The sequence below is a fragment of the Pyxicephalus adspersus genome, chromosome 3 (genome assembly GCF_032062135.1).
Source record: "Pyxicephalus adspersus chromosome 3, UCB_Pads_2.0, whole genome shotgun sequence".
Lineage (NCBI taxonomy): Eukaryota > Metazoa > Chordata > Amphibia > Anura > Pyxicephalidae > Pyxicephalus > Pyxicephalus adspersus.
The window spans coordinates 89,607,794-89,622,929 of NC_092860.1; the positions used below are offsets into that span (position 1 = coordinate 89,607,794).

A 15,136-nucleotide genomic window follows, 5' to 3' on the forward strand; every position below is an offset into this window, starting at 1 on the left:
TATCTTGGGCGTGATGATGTAGAAAACCTTGTTTCCTGCAACCCAATAATGCCCGCATGAATGTCCATTAAGCTCCTATCCAGAACATGACTGCAGTTAGCAATGGCAGCATCCAGATGACACAAACTGTAGGACATAAAATATAATTACCTCAAAAAATAAAACCATAACAACCCAGTCGTACACTGGAACAACATTGTGGTACCAGTATGCTACCACTTGCCTAAGCAGATATCCGTCATGCCTATCGGCATGACAAAGTACACACAATTCACATCTTATCGAGGTGTCATCAGAACAGGTGCTCTCATCTGAGAAATTTACCTCACCTATTGCTCCGGTTTAAAAAGGATTGGTTAAAATCTTGGTTTGTTTATTTTTGTTGTTACCTGTTTTAGGACTATAAAATGTCAGGTTTACCATCGCTTTCTGTCTTTCTGACAATGGCCACCAGAACACACACATATAAATGTGTGTATATATATATATATATATATATATATATATATAAATATATATATACTGTAACACTGTATATTTCTTTTTTATTGTTTGCCTGTAAATCATTACCTAATGCAGTAACACACCACATACTCACATAGAAAATACATATTTTTATTAAGTACAAATTAAAAAAAATGGCAACAGACAATGTATAGTATGAACAACCCACAATTTGACAACAATAGAAGAAATATCAGCTGATTTAATATAAACAATACAACCGGTTTTACAGATTTGAAGCCCCATCGTCTGTTTAAACTTTATTTGTCCACACTTTCTGACATTTGAATAGACACTAGAAAGAGGTAAAACACAGATTGATGGCTTGCTGAGAGTTATATAACCATTTATTTACTGGATGCTCCAATACATTTAAAATACTTTAATGTTTAGTCTGACAAGCAACATGAACAACAATGGGACAAGTGTCCTTGCTATTGCTTACAAATATAAAAAAAGTACCCTCAGTATACCAAGAGGGTATAGATGAATTCACAGGTTTTATATATTTGGGTAGGTGATTCACCAAGAAGTTAAGTAGGGATTAATGTCAACATAAAGCTAAATTATTGTCTTTAGATAGAGTAGGGAAAGGTTTAACCTTCTATCAGGGTTTTTTTGAATATTTATGTCTATCTGACATTTCTTTTCACTTCCTTTCTTGGAAGTGTGACTGTCTACAAAGTAAACACAATTCACATCTTATCAAGGTGTCATCAGAACAGGTGCCCTCATCTGAGGAATTTCCCTCACCTATTGCTCCGGTGATAAGTTTTACGTTGGCATCGATTTGCTTAAAAGGTTCAGGCTATTCACTTATCAAACTTTAGTTCTTACAAAGTTTTTTTTCCTTAGTGAATTAGCCATCCAATCATGTGCAAGCAAAAGTCATACTATTTTTACATTTTCTTGCAAGTATTCTTAAAGTGAATTATCCATTCCAGAGTGATCATTCTCTATTCTAATTAAAGTAAATCAATCAATCACAAGTGATGCAAACTGTGATGCATGTCCCTAACAAGGACTCAGATAGCAAGTTATACCTTATAAGAGGGTCTAACTTTTCTGTGCTCTGTTTAAAACTAAATTGCATTTACAAATATATGATGCACAAACTCATAAAGAAAACAAACATTACTTTTAATGAATGAATGAAAAGAATAAATGAAATGAATTTGCCTTCCCTGGCTGAGCCAAATCCTCTTTCATTTGTGCCTCACATGCTTTTCCATCCCCTTCCAGGCACTGCAGCTCACAACTGGAAAGTGTCAGCAAGAGGCAGTGGGCAGAACTAGGTGTGGTGGCTGGCTACTGGCTTGATAATCAGAAAGACAAACAAAGGTGGGTTTCATGCCTAATATATTAATAACAAAATAATGGCTTGTGCTACTTTTGTAGGAGGCTATGTTCAGACTGGCGGTGGCAACAGACATTTCTGGCGACTGGAACCTTTATTCTCAGTGGCTCGCACTGCTACCCCTTTGCATTTTCTGAACTGAGGAATTGGCTCAGGGCTTTAGGAAAGCAGTAAACAGATCTCAAACTCACTGCCAGTCTGATCATAGTTTTCTATTTCTGTAACAATGACTAGACAAGTTTATTTAAAAACAAAACAAATGTTATTCTCAATTTTAAAAACAGGTTATTACATGGCATATTGGCATTTGAGACATATAAATGCATGGGGTTTCTTGCATTAACCGTGTACAAATGTAATTGAGAAAACTCCTTGTAGTTTAGGGAAAGTATTAAAAATCTTCTTTAAAAATGTTGGTGATTTGGTTTTCAGCATTCAATACTTTCCATTTGGTTTGATGATGTCCTCTTCATATCTTGTAAAATAAAAAATGAATACATAAATTAAAAAATGTTATAATACAGAGTCTTGCTTACTATATAGGCCAAATATTCAAATACAAGTGTCAGATATTCATCATACATTTAGACCTAAATCATCTAGCTGGTTTTCTAAACAGTAGGGGCCATGTCACACAACCAATTTATTTGAGCGACAAATAAACCACAAAGCTACAAAAAAATTCACCTCTATGGATTTAGCTTCAAATCACTAGTTTAAGCTACAGATTGTTGATGGTGAGATAAAAATTAGCTAGCTACAACTGTAATATTTCCCTATTGACTTCTACACATCCACACATCTTCTACACTACAAAGCACTGATAGGAAGAAGTTGAATCACCAAATATAAATTGTTGCGAATCGTTGGCCAATGATTGACAGCATTAATTGCTGCTACAGAATAACCAGTGTAAAATATCCCTGGGGTGGTCTCTCAATCAATATCTGAGCATGTAACTTTAGCATGTCTTAAGTTTTATTGTAACTTGATTAAGGTACAAGCCAATGGGATTCCAACAGACAGGGGCATAATTCATAAATAATCCTAGAATTATTTTGGTGTCTTGCAAGCCAAGTTATTTGAAACCAGATCAAATGCAGTTCATCCTACATTTGTGATCTGGCCAAGTATGTTTAATCTCTTTTGCAAGACGCAGTGCTCAGTAAATATATTAGTAGCTGGGAATTTATCATAGTTTAATAATATGTACATTTTAAGGTTTTACAGATAAGTATTCATTTAAACAATTTTATGTTATTTTGCCTTTGCAGACATAGTGCACATTAGCTTAATCTTTCCTCTCTAAAATAAGTATTTAGGTATTTCTTGCTGGCACATTCCTGCATCCCAAATTTAACAAGGATCCCAAAGGCAAAAACTGCATTTCAAAGTTTTTCCTACTTCTTCACAATCAGTGCAGGCAGCATTTAATCACTTAACAGAGAATTAGTAGTGCTGCAAGGAAGAGGGCATGAGAGTTATAAAATATGCAGGGAGACTGCCAAGTTTAGAATGGTCATCCTTAGATCTCCAGGAACAATATACTGCAACATATACTATACAGAATAAAGGCACAATAACATTTTTGGTGCATTATAGTCTCAAGCTGAGAAAGAGGATGTGTAGTATTTGCATGGAGCTGCTAAGAGATTGGAAATATGGAGATTTCCATGGGTACTGTACTGTTAATAAAGGCACATAGATTTTCTGCCTGCTGTGGAGAGGTACATTTCTACTGGCTTTTTATTATGGAAAATGCAACAGGAAAAGTGGCAACACATCTTGAAGCACTCATACCCTAAAGATCGGAATAGAGTCAGGACCAATGGCATGAAGGTGTCACTAATGCAGTTCCCAGGAGATATATAATATAGGCAAAATGAATATTAGCCTATTAGACATGATTGGGTGGACTGGGCCCCGTTTGCCAATGTTAACTTTATTTTATTTCCAATGAAAATACAAAATATCAATACATATGGCATTGCAGTAACAGATATTGTTCTGAGACCCCTACCGGAATTAGGAGTATCTGTTTTTACAGAAAGCAGTTTAACATTCTCCTTAGTTTCAGCAGACCTTTAACAGAAAAAAACATACATGTTAATTATAATTTACCATTTGAAACATAAGGATATTAAGATTTTTTTTTGCAATTTTTTTCTGCAAAATTGCAAAGTTTTCTACTGGATTTAATTAGAAAATATGTGAATCAACCTCTACTCTCAATTCATACCTTTAATCTAATGTGAAAAATAAGTACATTTTAGGCAACAATTTGGTAAATCTGGGGTGAAAACATTTAAAAATAGACACCCATTGCAGAGCATAATTCCCTATAATGGTATAATCACAGAGTAATAAAAATGAAGACTTAAAATTCCTAAAATTATTTATACAGATTTACAGTATATGACACCATATATGTATTCTTCATGTTAAGCAGCATGTCCTCTATAATGAGCAAATCACAGAATGATATTAACCTGTTTTTAAGAAAGGTGATGTGGGATGATCCTAGACTATTTGATAATTTTATCTTGAATTCCTTAAAGTGGAACTAAACTGAAAATTTAAAAAATTACATTTACTTTTAATTCTGCAGATCCCTTATTTGTGCTGGAGAAGTCCTTGATCAAGTCCCACGCTGTCCTGGAACTCTCCTTTGTCCCAGTGAAGAGGAATAGCCAGGCGCCACAATCTTCAGGTGAAAAAAAGACCCGATTTCACTGCACGTGTGTGAGATCGGCATCTCTTCCCCTTAGTGTAGGAAAATGCCCCTTCTAAGCATACCCAAAACCAGACAGAAGGAGCAGCCAAGAGACTCTGAGGATGCATGGCCTTGGTATCCCGGAAGCCTCTGCACTTCCATGTAGTCTTGATCGCAGCGGCGATCAAGACAGAAAGGGGAGGGGCTTCACCTTTTTTTTAAAAAGGATCTTGCAGTTAAAAAAAAAAGAATACTATTTTTACTTTTTATAAAAGGATTGTCTACCCTTTTAAGTAAAAATTTTAGTTTAGGTCCGCTATAAGTTTTAAATTGAATCTAAGTATTAATTTCTGTCTATAGGCTTCCTCCCAGCTGCATGACTGCTCAACCAAAGTAACTTCTACAGCTTTCTGTTGACTGAAAATACTCTGGCACATCATGTCCAATGCAGGAAGAAGGTGAGGGCCTATCAAAAATCCCAGAGTGAGACATAGAGCACCTGAAAAAAAAGTGTAATTTACCTCCCAGATCTTGATGCATTGGGTCTGATTTGGCACATTATTCTTTCATTTCCATTTACTAATAATCCTACAACCTATATTTCCATAAAATGCTTTCAAGACTTAGAAAAGGAACCTTGGGTGGTATGTATCATAGCTTAGAATCTCCTTGAGCTTTGAAAATGTACATTTCCTGACATCTGGAGTGGTACTATTTGCAAAGCAAGGACATCATAATGTGTATAGACTTCCTTTTCAAATGACAACCATAATTGTGTGCCATGTAATAAAATAAATTTATGTAATACAATTATGTCTCAAATGAAAATAAATGGTTCTTACTCTCAGTTTTTAAAAGATTTTAATTGAAATGTCTTCCTTGTGTCCCTGAGGTCACAATCTTGCAAGATGTCATACTGTTTAATGTCTGTTTATCTACTGTAATTATTTGGAATATTGTAAATAAATACTTAAGGATACAGGCAGGGTAATATTTCCAAAGGTAATTAAGCCAGGAACTCATGGGAGTGATTTTTTTTACTCTGTAACAGATTATAGGAGTAAATTGGTTGTGCATCTAAGAGAGGATTTGTACTCCCTTACCTGTTGTTGCAGGTAAAAATTGATTAAGATTTACTTAGGATATATACATATACATATTAATCTACACTCCTGCTTCTCAGAAAGCCTTGGGTGTAAATTCTCCCTTACATGGTACAGAAAATATTAAATAATATGTGGACACATAATATACCTAATATTTGTCCTAGTATGCCCCTTTAGAATCTTGCCACATTTGATTACTGTATGATTGCTATAATACTGGTCCTACCGCACTGGGCTTATTAGTTACCATATATCATAATTATCTATTTTTAGAGAAGCATGTGTCATATATCAGACTGATAACTTGTGAATCCAACGGCCCTGTTAACATGATGATTCTCTATTAAAGGATGACTTACAGTTTACAATATAGAGCTTAGATTCATTAAAAAAAATCATCAAATAAAATGAAAAAAAATGTATTGAATTCAGGACATATATTCTTTAAACATTAATCATAAATGCTCATTCTTTGCCTGATTAAGCACCACAAATTTTCAACCCCACTCCAACAAGTTAATGTAAATCAATACATAGCACTCCCCACCAATAACTATAACAGCACACCCCTGTTGGTTCTTCCTGTTATAGTAAACAGAGCTCCAAATGGTTGTTGCTTGTTGGGGTGTACTACTTGTTTATTGGGGGGGCAGAGTTTTTGGCACTTGATTGGGCCAATAATAGATAACAATTGTTTACCTGGTCATGCTCCTATTGACCAGAGTATGGCCGCCATTAGAAGTTACATATATTGTTTTTGAAAGAAAAGTTGTTTTCTAAGTATTACTTTCATGAGCGTATAAGGGAAAAGAGGATACATTACTGAATGGAAAATCAAAATAGCCTATTGTGGGCCATTTTTGTTTTTTCTAAGATGATAAAAACTGAGGTCTCTGCGCAAAGATTTGCTTTTTAATAATATTATAAAAATGTTATATGTTATGTTTCTCAAATCAAAGCAGATTGATGGAAAATTTTGTAGAATTTTGTCATTTTTAGGAGAGAAGGGACTGCAATTATTAAGGAATTTATTAAAGTTTGCTGACTAAATGTTCAGAGCCACCTCAATTGATGCATCCACTACACACTGCTTGTTGTATTGGTGAGAAACCATTACAAGTAAGCATTTGAAAGATACTAATATCTTTAAAATTGTAATTTTTCTAGCAGAATATTGGTTAGCCTTCATGAGGTTCTTATGGCCTGGTAAAAATGTTGCATTTACTTCTGTGACAAAGAATACAAGTGAAAAATGGCACAAACCTATTAAGAGTAAAGCTGTACTACAGCAACCTAAAGTGAACCATCATATATTTTCCCCTGCATGCAAGCCACCTGCTATGTGCAGTAAGTACAACAGAACCGTTGCCCGGAGCTTCTAACTTCTTGCTGCAGTTAATTGCAAACTCATAAAAGTTTGGAAAATATATGTCAAGGAAATCTAAATAGTTCATTTGCCAGAAATCATAAAAAGCTAGTAGGTGATTCGATCCACCAGAATTTACTCACAGCTGAAATGTAAGTGCTCACTGTTTTCCCCTAAACATCAGTAAACTAATATTAAAACTAAAATAACTAATACACTACAGACAAGTAAAATTATACAAACTCATAATTCTGTGTTTTATGGCATAATATTAATATTCAAAATTTCTATTTCATGCAGCCTTGAAGTATTATTCAAAACAGGTACTGTAGAAATGGCAACATTTGATTGAATATTGTAATTACTGCCCTATTATTGCAGTCTGGTTGTATAACTGCTGATACTTGCTCTATTTCTTTCTCTAGTAATATCAATACACAATTACTTTAATTATTAATATTGTCATCATCACCACTATTATGATGAGAACAGAATGAAATTATTACAGCAATGATATTGTCATTTATACTATTATCTACTTTTTTATTTTATAGGTCCCACATTTTAGAAATAAAACATGATAAATTTAATTTAGACTTCAGTTTGTTAGATGTTGTTCATACATTGTAAGGGCAACTGACATTTCTGAAGTTGCTTCAATTCATTCATAGTACAGAACATACAGTTCACAAAGACATTCATTTCTGGTCTTCTGATAATAATAGGTTTTAATAAAGAAATAGCGGAATGTTACTTACGCTTTTACTTCAGGATTCTCTGCAGCTAAAAGAAAACCATATTGAATAGAATTACTTCAGATATTTCTATATATTTGAAACCATGAAAAATTTAAAGTAATATACAAGCAAATACAACCTTCATATTAACGCAATTCAAAATTATCCAAAATGTGAAATATATGTGTGATTGCGCTGTAAACACATGTGAATATATTGTAATAATACATTTTGTCCCTGCCTTGATGTGCTTCAATTCTGAATAATCAAGTTAGTTTTCTTGGGAAACCCTCAAAACCATAATATTAGTATATGACTCTTAAGGGAAAGCAAGAAAGGAATAAGCACCATCTACATCACCGATTTAAGGTCTTTTATTGGACCTGCATGTGTTTGTTCTATAATGCATAGCACTATTTAGTTACTGAAGTTAGGATGCACGGCTCATTAACATTGTTACAGTTTCATATAATGTAGACCTGCCAGCAATGACATATGGGGAAAGTATAACCACTTAGCAATGATGGATGTTTTTGAATTATTCTGTAGGTCAAGGGCTCACACCAAAATACCAGCTTTACATCTAGGCAATAAATTAATAAACTATTTACCCATTTAAATATGTTTTATTCAGTGGGTCAGCTAGCTCCGAAACCTAGCCAGAAGGAGGTGCAAGCCATGGTTTTACAAAAAGTTTAGAATTGGTCTTTAAATACCAGAATATAGATAAAATGTGAAAAAGAAAAGTAACATTTTATATTTATCAATGCAAACGTTACCCCTAAAGTGGACTTTTGTACTGAGAGATTATGTAAGCGTCCATTTCTGCCCTGGTTCTATAAAATATTTGCCTGGTTGATGTTCTGATCCTGTATTTTTAATACATTCTCAATGGCAAGCTTCCATAATCTTCAGTTGCACATCCGCTTTTGAGTGTATTGTGAAACATCGGCTCCACGGGCTGGTGAGGGGCTCAAGTTGTTGTACCTGTTTTGGAACTAACTTTTTGTTTTCTCAGGTCAGTTGTGATATGATTCCTGTAGGCGTTATACATTTTTGGGTGCGATAAAGCCACTAGTTTCAGACCTCACTAATTACGGTAGTAAGTTATAAACAGGCTTTTATAGATGTGAGTTGGCTGAGGTTCAGCGGCTCTGCTATGCACATGTTTGACAAAACAATAAAAAGGTACTGATATATATTCAGATCTGTAATAGAAAGCTAATGTATGTTTAAATAAGCCCAGCTATTGATGGACTTTACTGTAACATTTTGTAATTTTGTATTTTGTAAAAAATATTCTTACTTGGAGGCTTTCGCTGGCATATTTTGTAGATGACTACTAAGACAATAACGGCAATAACAGCTGCAACACACCCGGCTCCAATTTTAATTCCTGCAAGGAAATGTATGATTATTAAATCAGATCTTACCATGATTAATTTATATATAAACTAACAATTAGATTTTTTAATTGGTATTACAAGCAATGTTTATTTTTCTTAATAATACATGCATTGACAGTATCTTAATAAAGCTAAATCAATAATCTTGTGTCTATATACTTAGTAGTAAAATGTGATTAAAACTGTTTGTTAACCAATATTGAGAAGTGTAAGCTGCCATGTTTCTGAATGTCAAATATTTATTAAAACCATATACTAGTCAGGTCAATATTCAATACAGTCGTTATAAAAAATGGTCAGTAGCCAGATATTTAATGAAATTGTCACTAAACCTTGTCAGAAAACACTTAATCACTTTACAATCCATGGTGAGGCGTGAGAAATCTGCCCATTTGGAACATAAACAACAATAAATATTGGAGTTATTAAGCCTTCAACATTCTACTGGAAAAATATATTTATTGCTGAGTTGGAGATTTTACTTTTTGTTTTTCTATCACACATGATTATTTTAAAATAGAAAAAGATTAGGAGAATATGGTGGCTCAAGTGCTTTCCCATGCTATACAAAACATTTGGCTCAAGTTATACTTTTTTGTTAATAATGTATTAAGCAGATCTACCTTCACTAGGTGTCTAATATCTACCTAAAACATACTCTCTGCAGTGACATCCTATTATTATTATCCTATTAATAAGGCAAATATATGATAAGAACAGTGATGGAACTATCAAATCACTTATGTGATGTAAGCACCTACCGGTAAGATTGGGCGCTCTATGTTCAGGAGCACAGTGGTTGCCATTGCCCAAATATACTGAAGCTGAAAGACTTCCCTTATAACTAACTAGGACCATTATTAGACACGTGTCACCAATATTTCAGACCAGCCCTTATACAGGCTAGTCTGCTGTTTGGGCTCTTTTATATCTGCACAATCAGGAAAGCAGGAAATCTTTTATAAAAATGTGTTTTGCACTAATTTCATTGCTTTGTCAAAATTTTTTTTTTATGGAAGGGTCCTAGTCCTAATCATCAAAAAAAAAATAACTGGGCTTTTTTGCTGTTTAGTGACCAAACCAAACACAACCATGTTTAAAGTATTCATTAGGCTATCATCTGGCCACTGAGCCACACAAAGCCAAAAAAGGGAGACCATCTACTTTTCTTATTTCCTTATCCTCAGCCCATCTAAAAAAGACAGTAGTAGAGGATCTCCTCTGCTGAAGGGGGGTTCTAATGAAAAAGAGGGGGCTGATGTGAAGGTCAGACTCTGATGTAAAGGTGTGATTCTAATATGAGTTTGGGAACTCTGATTTGAGTTTGAGGGAAACAAATATTAAGTGGAGAATCTGATGCAAAAGTGGTTTTTAGGAGGACTCCTAATGTTAAGAGGAGAACACAAACACATAAGACTCCTTATGTGAAGAAATGTGTCCTTAATAGTAGTAAAAATTTGTATTGGAGCCCCTAGATCTGCATTTGTGGGGAGGACAAGATCCATATGCTGAATCAGAGCCAACAGGAAAAATCTGGTGCAATGTATTCTAGCAGCCCACTGTCCTTTTCCCAGAACAGGGCAAAATTATTGGTATTCCAAGGACTATTTTTGAGCCAAAATCCAGACAGTATACAAAATCTTGGGCAGGTAAAGTTTAAGATAAAATTAGAAAAATCCATGTTTGTTCCAGAAATCCTGGAAAATAAAACATGAAGAATCCATGACCAATAGGTTTCATGCTGGTTTTGTTGGGGAAAAGTGATTGGACAGGAAAGACTCCTATTGTAGCTGATGTAGGACCAAGTTCAGTCCATTAAGCTCACATCTGCCTGAGACTACATTAAGGTGTCACAAAAGGCCTGTCTACAAACATAAATATGGCCTGCTGTGCAGATTTTAGAAGAAAATCTGTAAAAGGCACAGTAAAAGATTATGCCTTCTTCAAGTACCCCACTCCATAATAAATCAACATATGCTTGTTGAACTTTTCTGTAATAATGGGTACAGTTGATATAAGTGCTAACCTTTGGTACTTGTAGCAGCCCGTTTTTCTGTAGCACCACTTGAATCATTACTGTCCTGTTTATTGGAATCTTGGAGTATAAAGAAAAAGGAAATAATAATTTTATTTTGGTAACCACAACCTTTCACTACATAAATGTATAGGTATAATCAGAACTCCAGTAAAAATGTGTACCCCTAAAAAACTTAAACAGCTTTTGGTGCGATATTGGGCTTTATTCCTAAACTGTCCAGGCAGTACTTCTGTTCTACCACTAGATTTTATTTTCCTCTTACACTAAAAGGGGGTCAATTACAATTCAATTTATTTCTTCTAAATCCAGCCTGTTCATGGAGAACAAATAAGAAACAGGACATATGAGTTCCAATGTCAATTTAGGTATAGAATAAATACAAATGTATTTATAGGAATAGAAAATAATAAAATGAAGATATTAGCCCATGATTGCCTTTTATTATGATTTGAAAACCAATGCATTATAGGGGATAACATCATTTCCATGCTTTTATGCACATACAAAAACAGATTCATCAAACTAGTCCTGGATCTAAAGAATTTCAGATGACCTAATAAAAAAGGAAAACTGATAGTTTTGTAGTGTTGAAATAGCAGTTAAGCTGTTCATTAAAGTTTGGGAATAAAATATATAATATAAGTACAGAAGGAGAGCCAAAATTATTTTTGACAAAGGACAAACACTAATTGAAGTTGTTGTGAGCACATAATTGTTTTTTTAATAAGAGTCAAATGCCAGTGTGTTCTAGGAAGTAACATAATTCCCACGCTTCAAGGGTTTGGACATGCAGAAGAGTGACCCAGCAGAGGAAGTTGCTATGCCAAGCTTTCAGTGAATAACTGCATTTCTACTTGTATAGTCTGAAGGCTGTAATCCAGTATAAAATATTTTCAGTTAAAATAAACTAATAGAAACAAAAACAACCACATTGTAATATTATAAAATATGTCCATAAGGTAAAATTCCAGTTACAATAAACATTTATTCTACATAGCACTCACCTAATGGTTTGAATAACTTTGTACAGCATGAAGTTGATAAGAGGAGAACAGTTTAAGCTGTAACTGAAATAATCCAGTGCTTCCTAAGTGTAGGAACATTCTTTTACTTTAAACATAATTTCGGGTTTTATGGCACTCTTCAAAGACTGATCTAGTGACTTGTACCTTCAATTCTGGGTTATGCTGTTCACTATTAATAGATCTACCCTTACACATATAAGTTTCTCTTTTTCATCATTAGTTAGAACAAAAACATTTTCTAACCTAGGGTGATAGTAAACACTAAAGAAAGCCGCAAGTTTTTTTTCTCTTTACCACTGTTCACCTATGCTGGAAGTCAGCACACTTTAGCTGTAACCTAAATAATGAAGAATAGGTCTTTTACTCTCTTTAAAGTTAGCAGAAATAATCTAACATGCTTCTTCACGAAGCAGCAGCTAAATGTCAGAGAGGCAGAAAACTATTATTTTTTTCCCTAGTTATTAAATGAACATTTCTTCCTTTTTCAAAAAGTTGACATTTTAAAATAAATACAGCTTTGTAAAATCATTTTGTACATAATGTATTATTGTACAGCTAGGGTATGATCCATATGGAACAGTAGCAGTTTGACTGCCTGTCATATACAAATACATTTTTTCATTAGATGTTTGTTTTTTTCTTTTCTTTCTTTTCTGTTTTTTTTTTTGTGTTTTGATCTTGATCTGATGTTTTGTGTTATGTTATCTGGTAGAAAAACAATATTACAAATAGATATATACGTTTTCAAAATAAACTACTTCTAAGTAGGAGAGAAAAAAATAATATGACTTTTTTTTTTAAGGTAGTACTCTACTGCTTGCAGGTTTTCTTGTTTTAGGTGGAAAGAGGTAGAACCTTTACAGCTGCAATGTGTTCTGACATTTTTCTGAATGTCATTCAGTCACTGTTCTCTCCCCAGAACATAGCAGGAAAGAAATCTGGTCGTTCAGCCTAGGTATCAGTATGGCAATTTTATTTTAGCCAAAACACAGACAATATACATCCATGACTGCATGCCAACTCTGGAGGAGGCTGCTATTTGCTATTTTTATTTCTTTAGCTCTTTAAACAAAACTTGTATTTGCTTTTCTAGAGAAACTAGACTTGTTCTTAATATAATAATATAAACTGGGGACGCCAAAAAATGTGTTATTTGTTAACACTGTGTACATTTTTCTATTTATATACTAAAAATGTATTATTTTATTTGCATCCAGTCAATTCACAATAATTAATATTAGCTGACCACCATTACAAAAATATAATTCTGATAATTATGTGAGGTTAGTACATGTAATTATAGTAATCAGCATATTAACCAAATTTTATTTGGTTTTATTTGGTACAACATGTTACCTAAATACTAAAATAGATGAATAACTGTTTGCACCAGAAAACCTTCCTGTAAGTGACCAGCCTATATCAGGCCAGCATGGAATTTACATCCTATATGGTGTAAGGTGTATAAATGGTGCAGAGAAGAATAATTAATACAAAAATAAAGATGCCTGTGGGTTTATGAGAGGTTAGTTACATCTAACCAATAGATTTCAGATGAAAGTTGCCAGGTCCAAGCATGTTTAGGTAAATTGGTATAGGTCTTCATAAATTTTAGTTGACAAAAGTGATCAGACAGGATTGTGTACTAATGTGAGGCCGATGGGGGCCTATTAACCTCATATTGTCTGGGCCACAGTAAGGAGTCACAGAAAACTTGTCTGCAAATGTAAACGTGGCCTACTGAGCAGAGCTTAAAGAAAATCTGTAGAAGACTTAGTAAAAGATTGTGCTTTCTACAAGTACTGCAATCCATAATAAATCTACAAATGGTTGGTGAACTATTCAGTAAGTCATAGGTTTATTTGCTTACCTTTGTTACTAGCAGGTGTTTTTTTTGTACCACCACTTGAATCGGAATTGTCCTGTTTCATGGAATCTAGGAGCATAAATAAAGGAAACAATCATCAACCTTTTAGTACATATTTGTCTTGTATATTTTTAATCAGAACTTAAGTGAAAATGTGGTAACCCAATAAAAGATTAAATAAAAAAAACAGGTTTTGTTGCAATACTAAGCTTTAATCTTGAGCTGGCCTGACAGCACTTCTTTTCCTCTGACTGAATCAAGGCCAGATACCATTCAACCTACTTTTTATAAAGCCAGACTGTCATCAACTCTCCCTGATCTGTATCGGGACATTATATAGGAGGAAAAGGGCAGTGATGAGCTCATATGTCTATCCATCCATCTATCCATCCATCCATCTATCTATCTATCTATCTATCTATCTATCTATCTATCTATCTATCTATCTATCCATCCATCCATCTATCTATCTATCTATCTATCTATCTATCTATCTATCTATCTATCTATCTATCTATCTATCTAGCTAGCTGCATATTCCTTGTTAGCAACAAACTAATTGGCTCCTTGTTCTTGCTTTTTTTTCTTTAATTCTGAGCTCTGCTATAAATGGATTGTAAGATGCTGATAATAGTATAATTAGTGTGTCTGTTTAAATCTAGAGCTTATTTTCAATTTATTTTATTTTTGCCCAAGCAAAAACATCTTTGAACATCTTTTTGGAACTATCATGAGATTTTTATGATTGGCTTTTGATCTACATCTACATCTGGTGTGGGTAAGTAGGAGAGAAAAAAATAATATGACTTTCATGTACTATATAACCACAGAGTATGGAGCATGGTCTCTGAGCTCAACTAGTAACTTCTATCTACTATATTACTGTGAAGAATATAGTAAAGGAAAATCTATGATGTGCAAAGTTTGGTTCATCACAGGATGAGTTGGACTAAGCCCTTTTACTGTTGTCCACCCAAAATGAAATTCTGCTTTGATCCAAGACATTTGGATAATGCT

The 15,136-nt window shown here is 33.9% G+C and overlaps 1 protein-coding gene across 2 annotated transcripts in view; it reads right to left on the reverse strand.

The window, feature by feature from the left end:
* Positions 1-594: 594 nt before the first annotated feature.
* Positions 595-15,136, reverse strand: part of EMCN (endomucin) — a 51,337-nt gene continuing 36,795 nt past the window's right edge. The window contains exons 9-14 of one of the 2 annotated variants that reach the window (XM_072405625.1): positions 14,123-14,188; positions 11,216-11,284; positions 9,090-9,179; positions 7,805-7,829; positions 3,882-3,943; positions 595-2,336 (exon numbers count right to left, since the gene is read on the reverse strand). In XM_072405625.1, the coding sequence (XP_072261726.1) occupies positions 2,290-2,336; positions 3,882-3,943; positions 7,805-7,829; positions 9,090-9,179; positions 11,216-11,284; positions 14,123-14,188 (359 nt within the window). In that variant the 3' untranslated portion in view covers positions 595-2,289. The remainder of the gene's footprint in view (positions 2,337-3,881; positions 3,944-7,804; positions 7,830-9,089; positions 9,180-11,215; positions 11,285-14,122; positions 14,189-15,136) is intronic. The other variant, XM_072405626.1, reaches the window with a different exon arrangement.